At 38.7% G+C, this 18,038-nt stretch overlaps 1 protein-coding gene and 1 pseudogene across 2 annotated transcripts in view; one reads left to right on the top strand and one right to left on the bottom strand.

The window, feature by feature from the left end:
• LOC124594977 (peroxisome biogenesis factor 1) overlaps positions 1–18,038 on the top strand; it is a 383,457-nt gene that overhangs the window by 173,728 nt on the left and 191,691 nt on the right. For both annotated transcript variants that reach the window (XM_047133503.1, XM_047133504.1), the window contains one exon: positions 2,332–2,466. In XM_047133503.1, coding sequence (XP_046989459.1) covers positions 2,332–2,466 — 135 coding nt within the window. The remainder of the gene's footprint in view (positions 1–2,331; positions 2,467–18,038) is intronic.
• LOC124597742 lies at positions 7,177–7,294 on the bottom strand (annotated as a pseudogene).

Genomic DNA, 18,038 nt, shown 5'->3' on the forward strand with positions numbered 1-18,038 from the left:
AGTTACTTTCTGCCCAAATAGCAAAACTCCTGTACTACTTTAAGTGTCTCATTTCCTAATATAATTCCCTTGGTATCCCCTGATTTAATTTGACTACAATCCATTATCCTTGTTTTGCTTTTTTAGATGTTAATCTTATATCCTCCTTTCAAGACACTGCCCATTCCATTCAACTGCTCTTCCACGTCCATTGCTGTCTCTGACAGAATTATGATGTCGTAGGCAAACCTCAAAGATTTTCTTTCCTCTCCCTGGGCTTTAATTCCTACACCAAATTTATCTTTTGATTTCTTCATTGCTTGTTCAATATACAGATTGAATAACATCAAGGATAGGGTAGAACCTAGTCCGCTCTGTTCTCAACCACTGCTTCCCTTCCATGACCCGTGACTCTTATAATTGCCATCTGATTTCTGTAAAAAAATGTAAATAGTCTTTTTCTCCCTGTATTTTACTCCTGCCACCTTTATAATGTGAAAGGGAGCATTCTAGTCAACATTGTCAAAAGCTTTGTTTAAACCAACAAATGTTATAAATGTATGTTTGCCTTTCCTTAACCTATCTTCTATGGGAAGTCGTAGGGTCTGTATTGTCTTGTGTGTTCCAATATTTATCTGAAATCCAAACTGACTTTCCCCAAGCTCAGCTTCTACCAGTGTTTTCATCCTTTTGTAAAGAATTCGTGTTAGTATTTTGCAACTGTGACATATTAAACTGATAGTTCGGTAATTTTCACACCTGTCGGAACCTGCTGACTTCGAAATTCGACTTATTATATTCTTCTTGAAGTCTAGGGTATTTCTTTTGTCTCATACATCTTGCTCACCAGGTGGAAGAGTTTTATTGTGACTGGCTCTCTCAAGGCTATCAGTAATTCTGTCGGAATCTTGTCTGCTCCTGGGGCCTTGTTTCAACTTAGGTCTTTCAGTGCTCTGTCAAATTCTTCATGCAATATTGTATGTATCTCCCATCTCATCTTTGCCTACATGCTCTACCATTTCCATAATATTGCCTTCAAGTATGTTTCTCTTGTATAGACCCTCTTATACTTCTTCCACCTTTCTGCTTTCCCTTCTTTGCTTAGGACTGGTTTTCCATCTGGGCTCTTGATATTCATACAGGTGGTTCTCTTTTCTCCAAAGGTCTCTCTAATTTTCCTGTAGGTGGCATCTATGCTTCCCCTAGTGACATATTTTTCTAAATATTTAGATTTGTCCTCTAGCCATTTTGCACTTCCTGTCAATCTCGTTTTTAGCTGTTTGTATTCCCTATTGCCTGCTTCATGGATGTCATTTTTGTATTTTGTCCTTTCATAAATTAAATTCAATATCTGTTCTATTTACCACAGATTTCTACTAGCTCTCATGTTTTTACCTACTTGAACATCTGCTGCCTTCAATATTTCATCTCTCAAACCTACCCTTTCTTCTTCTACAGTATTCTATTCCTCTGAAGAGCAATAGCTGTAAGAATCTGATTTGGCTAAATGCGGAAATTTGGGAAACTATTACCAAATTGTCAGTGAAGTCATCAAAACTACTTTAGTAGCAATGAAAATGTCTGTGACCAATAGTTTTAGGAGAAGACTGAGGAAATCGGCACGGATCCAGCAATGATGTGCAGTGGATTTGTAGAATTTGAAACACTGGCACAGAATAAAACAGTAAAAATAAAATAAAACTAATGTACTGTTATATCAAAATGATATCTGAAGTTTGTTGCTATTTCTTGCATACATAAAATCATCACCACCACAATTATCTGGAAAATCCATTCAAAGTATTTAGAATACAGTTAAAAAAAAGTAACGGGTAACAGAAGAAAAACTGATTTTAATTAACAAATGCATACTGCGTAATATTTGTCAGGATGTTGAACAATGTTGATAGAAATGAAGACTTTCAAGTAATAGAAAGTATAATTATCTAAATAACTTAAATATTCGAAAGCGCTGGCAGGTCGATAGAAACACAAACAAACACATACATAAACACAAAATTCTAGCTTTCGCAACCAATGGTTGCTTCGTCAGGAAAGACGAAGCAACCATTGGCTCGAAAGCTAAAATTTTGTGTGTATGTATGTGTTTGTTTGTGTTTCTATCGACCTGCCAGCGCTTTTGTATGGTAAGTCATGTCATCTTTGTTTTTAAATGTATTTTTGCCACGTGGATTGTTTCCCTAATATATTCATTACTTAAATATTCAGTTTTTATAATCCTCTCATTATACTTTCAAGGCAAAAGCAAACTTTGTAACTCTATTCTGCAAAGGTATGTTTAATATATTTTGGTTTATGATGTAAAACACTCAAAGGTTTTAATTGTTTCAGTATCCAGAACTGTTTGAGCAGTCTCCTTTACGCCACCAAAGTGGTGTCCTGCTGTATGGATCTCCAGGAACTGGGAAAACACTACTGGCTGGTGCCATGGCCCAAGAGTGTGGACTGAAATTTATTAGCATTAAGGTGAAGTTTATTATAAGAACTGCTATCCTCTACAAATATAATTACCTATCTTGAATTTCACTTTATGGTGATGTACCTTCACAAATATTTTGTGATGTATACGGTACAGAATTTGTTTGATAAAAACAGTATAATGAAAATCAAAGTATGTTTCAAGCTGCAGCTTAATATCTCTCCAGGTATTTGTTGCCCCACATAGCTTAATTGCTATTTCTTTTCCCCCTGTGTCAAAAAAATGTGGTTCTCAATAATCAAAGCAAAAGAAATTGCTGTGCTTTGGTGGGCTGTTAGGGACTTTTAACAATTTTTATATCATTATAGTGCATAATGTGGGTCATCTTGGGCAGATGTCAGTTAAAAAGGTACACCACATGCTTTGTGTCAGAACATTTACATAGCGGTAACAATTTAAAAAAAGAAGGGAAAAAAGAAAGAAAACAGGAAGGGCAGTTAAGAAGGTTTTACCCTTCTGTGTACAGCAAGAGCTGATGAGTGGCAGGGATGCTAAAATTTTTAAAACACCTTCATAAGCAAAGGCTTTTGTGGAGACCACAATAGCCAATCAAGGAAACAATGTAATGCAAAACATGTTTCATAAAATTTTTCAATGGTAACAGAGCTATACAATATCTGTAATTACAGCGAGAGTGTTGTGAGATGCAACTAGCTACTGTAGTAAGGTACTGACAAGGATGTGGAACCATACCGACTCCAGTGTCATGGCCAACTGCACTGGGTTTCTTGGTTGAGGATTTGTGGCATGAACAGCCCGATTGGTGTGGCCCCACAGATTCTCAGTTGGGTTTAAATCTGGGGAATTTGTTGGTCAGGAGAGTATTGTAAACTCTTTCTGATGCTCTTCGAACCACACATTCACACTGTGAGCTGTGTGACAGGTTGTGTTGTCCTATTGGTAGATGCCGTCATACTGAGGAAAAACAAACTACATGTAGGTAGATAAAAGATCCACTCAGCATGCAGTGGCAGAACACACACATTAAAGACGGTTGTAATTGGCAAGCTTTTGAAGCCAGTGGATCCTCCTTTGGGCAGAAGGGTTGGCGGGGAAGGAAGAGTGGTGAAGGAAAAGGACTGGAGAGGTCTAGGAAAAGGGGTAGATTTCGGGAAAGTCACCCAGAACCACCGGTCAGGGGAGACTTTCCCAAAATCTACCCCTTTTCCTACACCTCTCCAACTCTTTTCCTTCACCTGTCTGCCTTCCCCTTCAACCATTCTACCTGAACAAGAAACCATTGGCTCCGAAAGCTTGCCAATTACAACCGTCTTTTACATGTGTGTTCTGCTGCCGCGTGGTGAGTGGATTTTTTATCTATCCAGTTAAATTATTTTGTCAATATTGATTATTTACATTGTTATAAACTGCATGTAGGGGTGGACACGGTCCCCAAGGATAGATGTATATGTTTCACCATTGTCACTTCCAGAATGATGAGATCACTCAGGGAATGCCCTACAGCTTGGATCCTTTTGATGATTATTGCAGGTTGTTTGCTTTCAGATGTTTCACGCCAATGGAGCATAAAACATGATTCATCTAAAAATGCCACCAGTCGCCATTCATTGGACATCCAGTTGCGGTATTGATATTCAGCTTTCATCCGTGATGAACTGTGTTTAGCATGGGTGCTGAACCAGACGCATGCTGTGGAAGCCCATTCACGGTATTGTTTACTGAACGGTTGTTGATGAGATGCTGTTGGTTGCCCCATTGTTAATTTGGGTGGTCAGCTGCTCAACAGTTGGATGTCTGTTCGCCTGTACACTTCTCCACAGGCATCGTTCAACCCTGTAATCTGTGGTCCAGTTTTGGATAGGGCTATTTTTCCATTCTTGATATACTTTAACCATGGCGGCATGTATACAGTTTACAAATTTATCCATTTCAGAAACTGTTCCATCCTTCGCTCAAAAGCCAGTGGCCACATTCTTCTGGACACCAGATAAATCGCTCTGTTTCCACATTACAACAGCAACTGCACTGTTTTTTGTGTCCCTCTCACATGCTTTATATACTGATCACTGCTAGTGCTGTCACCTGCCATCTGTGAGTGGTTATTGCAAGTTGATGTCGAACATAGTTGACGGTCATATTAATGTGACTCGACCTTGAATTTGGAAAGCTTTTTCTTCCTTCACATTTATTGACACCTTTGCTTCACAAATTGCAAATTGGAATTTAATCCAGAGCATTGGTGCAAAATCTTGTGATCTGAGAACATTTGACCATCATCTCTCCTCTCCTTGGTGGCCAAATATAGATAGTGAAAGTTTTTTCCTTGAATTGGATATCTTGAGTCAAGTGCTATTTCAGAGCCATTCAATTGGCACCTTGACTGTAATATTGGGTATAATTTGAGGCCCCACATGTAGAATCGTAATCATACTGAGATGGAATATGATTGGATTCAGGTCCTACGTAGAGGAACATAAACTCCTAATGCAGGTAAGATCTATGTGGATGTGTACACAGAGACATTTTAAACTATTTGATGCTGCTGTCTTAATGGGCTATTTTCTCTACCATAACAATGATCTTGGCAGAGGAAAGGAAGTGTGTTAGTGAAAAATCTTTCCCTGCCACTTCCATGGCTCTAAACACTCTGCTTCAAGCATTCACTCTACTGACAGCCACATGTCAAGAATTTGTGGTATATTATGTATATCTGCCACTATATGAGTCTGTTTAATATGAGACTCTGAGCCAATTTATTATTCACTCCTACTACTCATTTCTCTCCTGGTCAGTTCAGCATCAATTGTAGATTATCTGACGTACCCCTTCTCATTGTGGTTCACGAACTGAACAGAATGTCTCTGGAAAGATGCCAAGACAGGGCCAAGGATTCACTGAAGCACCTTATAAATCTGATACACTATGCATCCTTTCCAAGATCTCAACTTTTGTTGAAAAGATAGACAGTTCCCACCCAGCTAGCATGAGGAGCATAGCCGTTTGAAGACAATCTGGTGGCACTGTAAAGGTTTAAATTCAGACCTATAGCAGTGTACCACACAACATTTTGAGCCGCAGGGAGAAATAATAGTGGATAATTAAGCTGAACAAAAATAGATCTTGGTAAGTGTTGCAGATCTCATGTGACGACATGGGAAGAAGTTGTGGCCTAGCAGAGAGATAGTATTGTTATCACTGGAATTTTGTATATATTCCTTTGTTGCAGTTGCTACATCTTGCACAATATCACAAATAATGTGCCAGCTAAATATGTGGGATTGTTTTCTTTATACAGAATTGTAAAATGGTGTATTATGTGCATGTCTTCCAACAGTATAAACTGGAATACTCTGCTATCATACTATTCTTCATTTTATATAATTTATCACCAAACAAAAATCTATTCATAGTTAGAGGAATTTTAATTCTACATTGTCAACCATTAGGAAATAGGTGACTGATTTAAAGTGTAACCCACTTCTCTACGATAGGTTCCCAATGAAGAATGCCACAAAACTGCTTTAATAGAAATCGGGAATCAGTATCAATCAAAAGAGTTAAAAAGCTTACCTTATTAGCCACTCTTTCTTGAAATTATCTGCATACATAGAGTCACAGAAGACTGATAAATTCTGTTAATTACATGGCAAGGAGTGGTGTTCATTGTAAAGCTGCATGAAAAGTAGTAGTGTATGCTGTATATTGGCCATCAGACAGCGAGCTTAATACCCTGCAGAGTCCATTATCAACGAGTTCTCTAGCAGCTGGTAAGAGGTACCAGTGGGCCGTCACATGGACATGGCCGCTGATGTCAAGTCTTCGATGAAATCTGACCACTGGGCAGTTGCAAAACTTTTAATCCTGCTGTGCTAATGCCTGTACCTCACTTACACTGTACTTTTGTGACCTGGCTGTTTACTTTATTTCATGTCAGGAGGTTTATTTCAGTTGGATTATGCTTAGGATTTTTCTTATAAGGAATAATGACTGATTTGCTTGTCCCTGGAATGTCATAAAGTTCTCTTGTTGTATTCTTCAATTTATGATCCGGTGCAGAAGGGAATTGTGAACTATCAAGAGATAATCTTGTAACCATATTATCTGTGTAATAAAGAGCATGTTGCTCTGTGGCATGTGCAGTATTTGCAATGAGGTTCCTCTCCCCCTCCCCCTCCCTCACCCCCTCCCTCACCCCCTCCCTCACCCTGTCCCTCACCCTCTCCCTCTCACCCTCCCTCTCACCCTCACCCTCCATCACCCCTCCCCCTCCCCCTACCCCTCCCCCTCCCCATCCCCTCCCCCTCCCCCTCCCTCTCCCTCTCCATCTCCCTCTCCCTCTCCCTGTCCCCCGTCTCCCTCAACAAACAAATTCATACAATGAAATGATGTGACAAATGAATTGAAATAAGAAATTACATTTATACCAGTTAACTGAATAAATATAATGATCAAAATCATTTCAATAAAGATTTAAAAATAAAAATTTAAAGTACCTGATGAAATTCAAGCCCATGACTTTCAACACATAAAAAAGCACTCCGTCATCAGGCCATATGTGGCCCACTGGGACCATCCGACCACCATGTCATCCTCAGCTGAGGATGCGGATAGGAGGCGGGGTGTGGTCAGCACACCGCTCTCCCGGTCGTTATGATGGTTTTCTTTGACCGGAGCCGCTACTATTTGGTCGAGTAGCTCCTCAATTGGCACCTTGAGGCTGAGTGCACCCTGAAAAATGGCAACAGCACATGGTGGCCTGGATGGTCACCCATCCAAGTGCCGGCCATGCCCGACAGCGCTTAACTTCGATGATCTGACGGAAACCGGTGTATCTACTGTGGCAAGGCCGTTGCCCCTCAGCACATAAAGGTCTTACCCTATCCATTACAACGCAAAGCTAGTCTAGAAAATTCTTATCTTTTAACACTGTTGAGCGTCATGTAGAATCCCCAATTTTTTGCATCGATCACTCACAAATGTGGGGTACACCAGGTGAAAGACTGCAGGGTGTGATACATGGGATTTCAGCCCACATCACCATACAGTGGTTTCAGAAAATTGTTCCTACCACTGGGGTCCTCTCCTTGTAAGTTCAGTCAATATGGATCCAGAATACATCAGTGGGGACAACAGCTGCAACCTCAAATGAAACAGCAGGCACAAGGAGGAGACAATGAAATTGACAACTACAACTTCAGTGGCAGTACCAGACACGACAGGGTGAAATGTAAAAGCAAATACTGGAACAGCAACATATTATAGTACAATGGTTCCTAGTCAGAACAGTAGTCACTACCAACAATTTTACCTCATCATCCAGAAGACAAAGACTGGGATTCATACTACATATGTGTGCAATTACACTTCCTTGCAAGCAGCTAAACAATGTGCTTTTCTGCTGTCTACAAACCCCAAAAATTATCTCTTTGACAAAAATTATGTCCTCTCAATAAAGAGTGTTTAGATTTGTCTGAAATCTGTAGTTTGCTCTCTAAGCATAACAAGCAGCTATCACATGTTGTACCAGCTAGGCTCACATTGTTTCATTGTGACAAGAAGTCACATCAATAATATGCTGAATGGGCAAGTGCTCTCAAATGGCTGACCTGCAAGTGTCAGTTTTTGTGCAAAAATAAAAACTGAAACAATCTTATGCTGAAACATTAGTACATGGCATAATAAATGCACCAAATAAAGAAGCTTGTGCACATTCATTGAGATTAACAGATCCTGCTCCCAAAGAAATTGACAATAGTGGAGGAAAGCAGGTTTTTGTTGTGTAAAATTGCTTAAAATATTGAATGCAGTACTGCAGAATTTTGATGAAAGTGAGGTATATTTCTTAAAACTTTATTTCCATTCACACCACAGCAGATGTTATCAGAATTAATCAAGTTCATCTTCATAATGCAACTTGAGATTCAGACCCCGATGCCCATTTAGGGACAAAACCCAAGCAACAAATCAGCAGAGCAAGTATTCGACTCATTGCCTTCACATAGTCCCTCTACCACCCAACCTCATCACAGTGTCAGTAGGAAGTGTTATCCAGGCAGTCCAGACTGTTTTGCTAAATATGAGCAACAGGGGGGAAAATACATTAGAAGAAGAATGGGTATCTTTGAGAGATGAAATAGCGAAGGCGCAAAGGATTAAGTTGGTAAAAAGACAAGGGCTAGTAGAGATCCATGGGTAAAAAAAGAGATATTTAATTTAGTTGCTGAAAGGAGAAAATATAAAAATACAGTAAATGATGCAGGAAAAAATAAATAAATAAATAAATAAATAAACAAACAAACAAAACGAGATTGACAGGACGTGCAAAATGGCTAAGCAGGAATGGCTAGAGTACAATTGTAAGGATTTAGAAGGATATATCATTAGAGGAAAGATGGAAATTAAAGAGAACTTTGGAGAAAAGAGAACCACCTGTATGAACATCAAGAGTTCAGATGGAAAACCAGTCCTAAGCAAAGAAGGGAAAGCAGAAAGGTGGAAGGAGTATATGGAGGGTCTATCCAAGGAGACTTACTTGGAGGGCAATATTATGGAAATGGTAGAGGATGTAAATGAAGATGAGATGGGAGATAGGATATTGCATGAAGAATTTGACAGAGCACTGAAAGACCTAAGTCGAAACAAGGCCCTGGGAATGGACAACATTCCGACAGAACTACTGATAACCTTGGGAGAGCCAGCCATGACAAAACTCTTCCATCTGGCTAGAAAGATGTATGAGACAAGCAAAATACCCTTAGACTTTAAGAAGAATATAGTAATTCGAATTCTGAAGAGAGCAGGTTCTGACAGGTGCGAAAATCACCAAACTATCAGTTTAATATGTCACAGTTGCAAAATACTAACATGAATTCTCTACAAAAGGATGAGAAATGTGATAGAAACAGAGCTTGGGGAAGGTCAGTGTGGATTTCAAAGAAATGTAGGAACACACAAGGCAATACTGACCCTATGACTTCTCATAGAAGATAGGTTAAGGAAAGGCAAACAGCATTTGTTGACTTAAACAGCATTTGTTGACTTAAAGAAAGCTTTTGACAATGTTGACTGGAATACTCTCTTTCAAATTCTAAAGATGGCAGGTGTAAAATACATGGACCGAAATGCTATTTACAGTTTGTATAGAAACCAGATGCCAATTATAAGATTTAAGGGTCATGAAAGTGAAGCAATGGTTAAGAAGGAATGAAACTAGGTTGCTCCCTATCCCTGATATTATTCAATCTATATATTGAGCAAGCAGTGAAGGAAACAAAAGAAAAATTTGGTGTAGGAATTAAAGTCCAGGGAGAAGAAATAAAAACTTTGAGGTTTGCTGATGACGTAATACTGTCATAGACAGCAAAGGACTTGAAAGAGCAGTTGAAAGGAATGGGCAGTGTCTTGAAAGGACGATATAAGATTAACATCCACAAAATTAAGACGAGGATAATGGGATGCAACCAAATTAAATCAGGTGATGCTGAGAGAGTTCAATTAGGAAATGAGACCGTTAAAACGGTAGACAAGTTTTGCTATTTGGGTAGCAAAACAATTGATGGTGGTTAAAGTAGAGAGGATATAAAATGTAGACAGGCAATGGCAAGAAAAGTGTTTCTGAAGAAGGGAAATTTGTTAACATCGAGTAGAGATTTAAGTGTCTGGAAAACTTACCTGAAAATATTTGTGTGAAGTGTAGCCATGTATGGAAGTGAAACACAAACAATGAACATTCAGACGAGAAGAGGATAGAAACTCTTGAAATGTGGTGCTCCAGGAGAATACTGAAGATTAGATGGATAGATCATATAAGTAATGATGAGGTATTGAATAGAATTGGGGGAAAAATTTGTGGCACAACCTGACTAGAAGAAGGGATTGTTTGGTAGGACACATTCTGAGACATCAAGGGGTCATCAATTTATTACTGGAGGGAAGTGTAGGGGGTATAAATCATAGAGGTAGACCAAGAGATGAATACAATAAGCAGTTGCTGAAGGATGTAGGTTGCAGTGATTACGTGGAGATGAAGAGGCTTGCACAGGGTAGAGTAGCAAGGGGAGTTGCATCAAACCAGTCATTTGACTGAAGAAAGCAACAACAACAACAACCACACTCATTGCCCATATAGGGAAAAAAGCTGTGTGCAGTGCTCTAAACAGATACTGGTCGTGGAAAATTGCAAATTAGGCCCTGCATCACACCGACAACACTGCAGTAGCATTAACTTGTTACAGCCATAGCTGACCCCTTCAAAGAGCAACTGAAAAAATTTTCTCTCCCACTAAGAGTGAACTACCAGTTAATAAAATTTGTCGTTGATACTGGTTCAGCAGCTTCTGTTATAAACAAGGAAACATGTGTTCTAATGATGATTTGTTCACCATCTCTGTAGCCAACATCACAAAGGTTACCATCTTACAGGCTTTTCACAAATTAAAATATTATCTAATGTGTGCATCTTGTATGGGAATGTATGAACACCTCATACTGGCCATTGTGTGTCCCAACATGACACAATGTGTGTTTTTTCTAACAAGAATGATTTTGTGCATGAACAACCACCATATACACATCTAAAATATTTCAGTCGAGGTCAGTTACTTCCAGATTATTATTATTATTTCCTTCACTTTCTCAGACGTTAAGTCCGGTTAAAAATGGACTGACGTGGACCTTGATCAAGCATCACTTCCTTTTAACTGTACGGTATGTGTTATATTGCATTTAGGAACTTTCGGGTAATTGAACATGTATCAATAATTACGGATTTCTGTAGTTTTATATATATGTTTGGATGTAGCTGTATTGCATTGATGTACTGGTGGATATTGTGTAGTATGACTCCTGTAGTTGATAGTATAATTGGTATGATGTCAACTTTATCCTGATGCCACATGTCTTTGACTTCCTCAGCCAGTTGGATGTATTTTTCAATTTTTTCTCCTGTTTTCTTTTGTAAATTTGTTGTATTGGGTATGGATATTTCGATTAGTTGTGTTAATTTCTTCTTTTTATTGGTGAGTATGATGTCAGGTTTGTTATGTGGCGTTGTTTTATCTGTTATAATGGTTCTGTTCCAGTATAATTTGTATTCATCATTCTCCAGTACATTTTGTGGTGTATACTTGTATGTAGGAACGTGTTGTTTTAAAAGTTTATGTTGTAAGGCAAGCTGTTGATGTATTATTTTTGCGACATTGTCATGTCTTCTGGGGTATTCTGTATTTGCTAGTATTGTACATCCGCTTGTGATGTGATCTACTGTTTCTATTTGTTGTTTACAAAGTCTGCATTTATCCGTTGTGGTATTGGGATCTTTAATAATATGCTTGCTGTAATACCTGGTGTTTATTGTTTGATCCTGTATTGCAATCATGAATCCTTCTGTCTCACTGTATATATTGCCTTTTCTTAGCCATGTGTTGGATGCGTCTTGATCGATGTGTGGCTGTGTTAGATGATACGGGTGCTTGCCATGAAGTGTTTTCTTTTTCCAATTTACTTTCTTCGTATCTGTTGATGTTATGTGATCTAAAGGGTTGTAGAAGTGGTTATGAAATTGCAGTGGTGTAGCCGATGTATTTATATGAGTGATTGCCTTGTGTATTTTGCTAGTTTCTGCTCGTTCTAGAAAGAATTTTCTTAAATTATCTACCTGTCCATAATGTAGGTTTTTTTATGTCGATAAATCCCCTTCCTCCTTCCTTTCTGCTTAATGTGAATCTTTCTGTTGCTGAATGTATGTGATGTATTCTATATTTGTGGCATTGTGATCGTGTAAGTGTATTGAGTGCTTCTAGGTCTGTGTTACTCCATTTCGCTACTCCAAATGGGTAGGTCAATATTGGTATGGCATAAGTATTTATAGCTTTTGTCTTGTTTCTTGCTGTCAATTCTGTTTTCAGTATTTTTGTTAGTCGTTGTCTATATTTTTCTTTTAGTTCTTCTTTAATATTTGTATTATCTATTCCTATTTTTTGTCTGTATCCTAGATATTTATAGGCATCCGTTTTTTCCATCGCTTCTATGCAGTCGCTGTGGTTATCCAATATGTAATCTTCTTGTTTAGTGTGTTTTCCCTTGACTATGCTATTTTTCTTACATTTGTCTGTTCCAAAAGCCATACTTATATCATTGCTGAATCCTTCTGTTATCTTTAGTAATTGGTTGAGTTGTTGATTTGTTGCTGCCAGTAGTTTTAGATCATCCATGTATAGCAAATGTGTGATTTTGTGTGGGTATGTTCCAGTAATATTGTATCCATAATTTGTATTATTTAGCATGTTGGATAGTGGGTTCAGAGCAAGGCAGAACCAGAAAGGACTTAATGAGTCTCCTTGGTATATTCCACGCTTAATCTGTATTGGCTGTGATGTGATATTATTTGAATTTGTTTGGACATTAAGTGTGGTTTTCCAATTTTTCATTACTATGTTTAGGAACTGTATCAATTTAGGATCTACTTTGTATATTTCCAATATTTGTAGTAACCATGAGTGGGGTACACTATCAAAAGCTTTTTGGTAATCAATGTATGCGTAGTGTAGCGACCTTTGTTTAGTTTTAGCTTGATATGTCACCTCTGCATCTATTATCAGTTGCTCTTTACATCCTCGTGCTCCTTTGCAACAGCCTTTTTGTTCTTCATTTATAATTTTGTTCTGTGTTGTATGTGTCATTAATTTCTGTTTAATGACTGAAGTTAATATTTTATATATTGTTGGTAGGCATGTTATGGGGCGATATTTAGCTGGGTTCGCTGTGTCTGCTTGATCTTTAGGTTTCAGATATGTTATTCCGTGTGTAAGTGTATCAGGGAATGTGTATGGGTCTGCAATGTAACTGTTAAATAATTTAGTTAGATGTGAATGTGTTGAGGTGAACTTCTTTAACCAGAAATTTGCTATTTTATCATTTCCAGGGGCTTTCCAATTGTGAGTAGAATTAATTGCTTGGGTGACTTCATGTTGCAAAATTATCACTTCAGGCATTTGTGGTATCATCTTGTATGTGTCTGTTTCTGCTTGTATCCATCGTGCATGCCTGTTATGTTGTACCGGGTTTGACCATATGTTGCTCCAGAAGTGTTCCATGTCTGTTATGTTTGGTGGATTGTTTATTTTAATGTGTGTGTTATCTATTGTCTGGTAACATTTCTTTTGGTTTGTGTTGAATGTTTGGTTTTGTTTCCTTCTATTTTCACTTTTTTTGTATCTTCTGAGTCGTTTGGCCAATGCTTGTAATTTCTGCTTCTTTTCGTCTAATTTCTCTGTCGCTTCTTGTTGTGAGATTTTACCTAACCTTTTTCGTTTTTTTTCCGAGATTTCATTTCTTATAAATTGTGTTAGCTGTCTGATGTCTTTTCTCAGTTTTTCTATTTTGATCTGTAGCCTGTGTTGCCATGCTGGTTTTGTGGGTTTCTTCTGTGTGTTGGTTGGTTCTGATCTCTGCCTAGTGTGTATATTTAGTGTAGTGAGTGCTCCTATATAAACCAGTAGTTGTAACTCTTCCATAGTTGTGTTTTCATTTATTTTGTTGTGTATGATTGTGTTGATAGTTTTTATTGTTGTTTCGACTTGTGGGTTATTTGGTGGTCTATGCAAGAATGGTCTAATGTCTGTATTTGTGTCTTTGTATTCTATATATGTTGGCTGAAATTTTTCTTCTATATCTAGCATCTGTGTCACTTCGTGTTCTATTTGTGCTTTTTCTGGTGGCTGTCTTAAGATTTCGTTTTCCTCTGATTGTTTAATTGGTGCGTGTTGTTCTTTGTTCGTTTGCTCTGGGATGTTTGAGTCCATTACTGTATTTTCTTCTTCTTCTGATTGCACATTATTTTGTTCCAGTATTTGTTGTACTTGTTGTTTGATGTTTTCTAATTCTGACTGGGGTATCCTGTTATTTTTTATTATTACATGGATCTGATCAGCTAGTCGTTGTTCTGTTAAAAATTTTAATTCTGGGTATCTGGTAATAAATGTTGTGTATACTTGTGATCTGTATCCAGTTGTGTTGATTCCTAGGTTTGTTGCTTGGTAATAACAGAACATGAGGTGTCGATTAACTTCATCTGACCATCTCATCCTCTGTCTTTGTTTTCGTTCTAGGGTGGTTGCAGGAAGCATATCCTGCAAAACACCTCTATTTGGATTTAAATCATTTTCCAGTTGGCTAGCAGTGTCGTTACCATTGTGGGCGGGCATAGGGTTCAAGCGTCGTCCCCGACCATGACAGCGCTTGTCCGAGGCTTCTTTAGTTCTGTCCTGAACCAACTAATCACACTAAAAGGGGGGTTAGCCCTATTAGTGGTTTGTTCTTTTTGTCGCCTTTTACGACTGGCAGAACATACCGGAGGCCTATTCTTTTCCCGGGCCTCCACGGGGATTATTATTATTATTATTATTATTATTATTATTATTATTATTATTATTGTTAAAGCCACTGACTAACATGTTTGGCTTCCAAAAATTCAGTACATTTCTTTGAGGCACAAAATTTTAGATCTTCCCAAGACACCATTAACTATTAATCTCTTTGTTTAATCCTGAGGTGACTTATACATAATTTATAGTTGGTTTGGTGAGTGACATCTTGCTCTAAATGTAGGAAAATGGCAGTTAATGCAAATGAATAGAAGAAACAATCCTGTAATGTTTGAATATGGCCTTAGTAGTGTGCTGATTGACATGGTCACATCAAGTAAGTAAACATTAAGGTGTAATGTTGCAAAGCGATTCAAAATGGAATGAGCATGTCAGGTTGGTAGTAATGTAGGTGAATGCCTTTGTTTAGTTGGGAGAATTTTGGGAATGTGTAGATCATCTGTAAAGCAGACATTGTATAGAACAATAGTGCAACATGTTCTTCAGTACTGCTTGAATGTTTGGGATCCTCTGCCAGTTTGGATGAAAGGAAGACATCCAAGCAATTCAGAGGTGGGGTGTTAGATTTGTTGCTGGTAGGTTTGATCTGTGGACATACTTAATGATGGGAATTCCAGTAAGGAAGACAATGCTCTTTTCATGGAGCATTGTTGTGGAATTTTATTTGAGGCTGACTGCAGATTGAACCTACTGCCACCAAAATACATTTTATATAAGGACCACAAAGGTAAGATGAGAAAAATTAGGGTTCATGTGGAGGCTTATAGACAGTCAATTTCCCTGACTGTATTTGTGAGTGGAACAGGAAGGAAATGACTAGTAGTGGTATGTGGTACCTTGGCCATGCACTATATGGTGGATTCCTGAGATGTAGAAGAACGGACTTCCAGGGAAAATGATGCAATACCTATAGCGGTGTGCTTTCTTCTTCATGATTTACAATTATTTGATTCACTGTCAACTGACAGCACCACACAGTAACGCATGTGTCTTAAAACGCATGTGTCCTATCCATACTGTCTAAGGGACCAGATCTCAAACTTAAGTCTTGGGAAACAAAGTTCTTCCAAATATAGGGCACCTTACAAAACTACCTACAATGGTTTGCTGTCACTGCATCTGTAATGGTGAAGGATATAGCTGAGGATCTTATCCTCAAACAAATTATGAAATACATAAGCCAAGATTATCTGGAACACCTCCCAATGCACTTCCTTCCAGATCCCGCACATATTTTTCCCTAAAAAATGTAATCCAGATGGTGCAGGGAGTACTGATGGTGACATCAGACAGTGATGACAATGAGTGCTGGATGCTCTTCCCACTACCACTGTGTCAGCATGGCACAAATCTCCTGCATGCTGACCACCAGAGGATGTCATGCATGAAGGTGTTGGCTAGCCAAAATGCCTGTGGCATCATGAAGGACATTGAGACGACAGTGCCCTCCTGTGATAGCTGAACATCAACCCAATCAGCATGCCTGCAGTGGTCCCATGCCTGACAAACACCACAGCTCTCATGGGAGCATGTAAATTTGGACTTTGGCGGCCCATCCCTGCCAGAGATGTGGCTTGTCATAGATGCTTACGCCAGATTCTGTCTGTCATTCAAATGCCAAATAACACAGCAAGCAAAACAATAAGTTCTTTGGGTGACAGAAGTTAACAGTGGATGTAAATGCCACCGTGCTGGTATGACACGCCAACAAGCTGTGCCCACGTTTAGTGGCTTTTAGCTTGAGACAACCACTACTGTCCCCAGAGCCAGCTCAACACAGTTTCAGGTGCCTGGCAGACCCACATCCCCAGGTTCAGTGCAATCAGAGTTGGTCGTTTGTGGAATGGAACCCTTCTCCACCTGTAGCAACAGTGACTTCCCAGCATCAACCCAAATACCAGAACATCAACACCAGCCAACTCCAGTCTCAGCGCCAAACTCCTTCTGCAAGCAGAGATTTCTAGCTCTATGCACCAATTAAAGGGGGAAGGAATGTTGTATCTCTGACATCCGACACTGAGTCCAATAACGTGCGATGTACGCTATCACTGACTCCACTAGGAGCTGGTAAGAGATACCAATGGGCTGTCATATGGGCCTGGTTTCTAGTATCAAGCCAGAGATAAAATCCGCCCTCTGAGTAGGTGCAAGACACTTTGAATCGCACTGTGCTAAAGTCTGTATTTCACTGACACAGTACTTTCATGGGTTGTGTACCGGATTTCAACTGGATTACATTTAAGATTGCTATTCTATGGATTATTGATGGACTTGTTTGACCCTCCATTGTTTGAATTATTCCTCTGGTGTGTTCTACAGTCAATTATCAAATGATTACAGTGTATCCATATTTTCTCTGTGCCAAAAATGTATGCGTGTATTTTCTTTTAAAAACACAAATGTAATCAAATTAATATTAAATTACCTACAGGAGATAGGTAGTAGATATTTAATATACCCAAGAAAGTAACAGCTTTTTTAACAACAGCAGATTTTTTTATAATTTACTGAGCTGTCATAAGCATCAACTGCAGGCATTTTGATGATTTTGTTAGTATAATGTAGAGATGAACTTTATATGATTTGCTGGTCTTTAATCAATGTACATCTTGATGTGTTCCACATCACTTCTTGATGAGATCTATAGTATGTGATGATAGAGTGAGTGAGTTAGTGAATATATGAATGAAATGTTGAAAGTGCAAAATGTGGAATTGGAATGTCCTTGAGTAAAGGTGCAGAGAATAATTGACGCCATAGAAATTCTGGAGGAAAGATATGGCAAACTTTACGTGAAGAATTAACTATGCAAATGCTTTGAGTGAGATGGGTGTCACATTTGCTAAGTAGTGGTGAAATCAATTGTGAGAACAAGTTTTCATCAGTATTTGGGCAGTTTATAAAGAGTCCAACTGATATTGTGAGATTGTTATGTAGGTCCATGTCAGGGAAGAGAGAGAGAGAGAGAGAGAGAGAGAGAGAGAGAGAGAGAGAGAGGAGGAGGAGGAGGAGGAGGAGGAGAAGAAGAAGAAGAAACGGAGGGGGACTGAATATGGTGTGGAAGCCAATACCACTGCTGCACCTCTAAAAGGAGATTAATTTCATGTGTCTGAAGGTCACAGCCACTGTTGTCTGAGAAGAGAAAAGGATTATTCTCATTGTTTAGCTTACAAAGGCTTCAAAAACTGGTGACTGCTATGCAACTCTTGTGGACC

This window comes from Schistocerca americana, chromosome 2 (assembly GCF_021461395.2).
Source record: "Schistocerca americana isolate TAMUIC-IGC-003095 chromosome 2, iqSchAmer2.1, whole genome shotgun sequence".
NCBI lineage: Eukaryota > Metazoa > Arthropoda > Insecta > Orthoptera > Acrididae > Schistocerca > Schistocerca americana.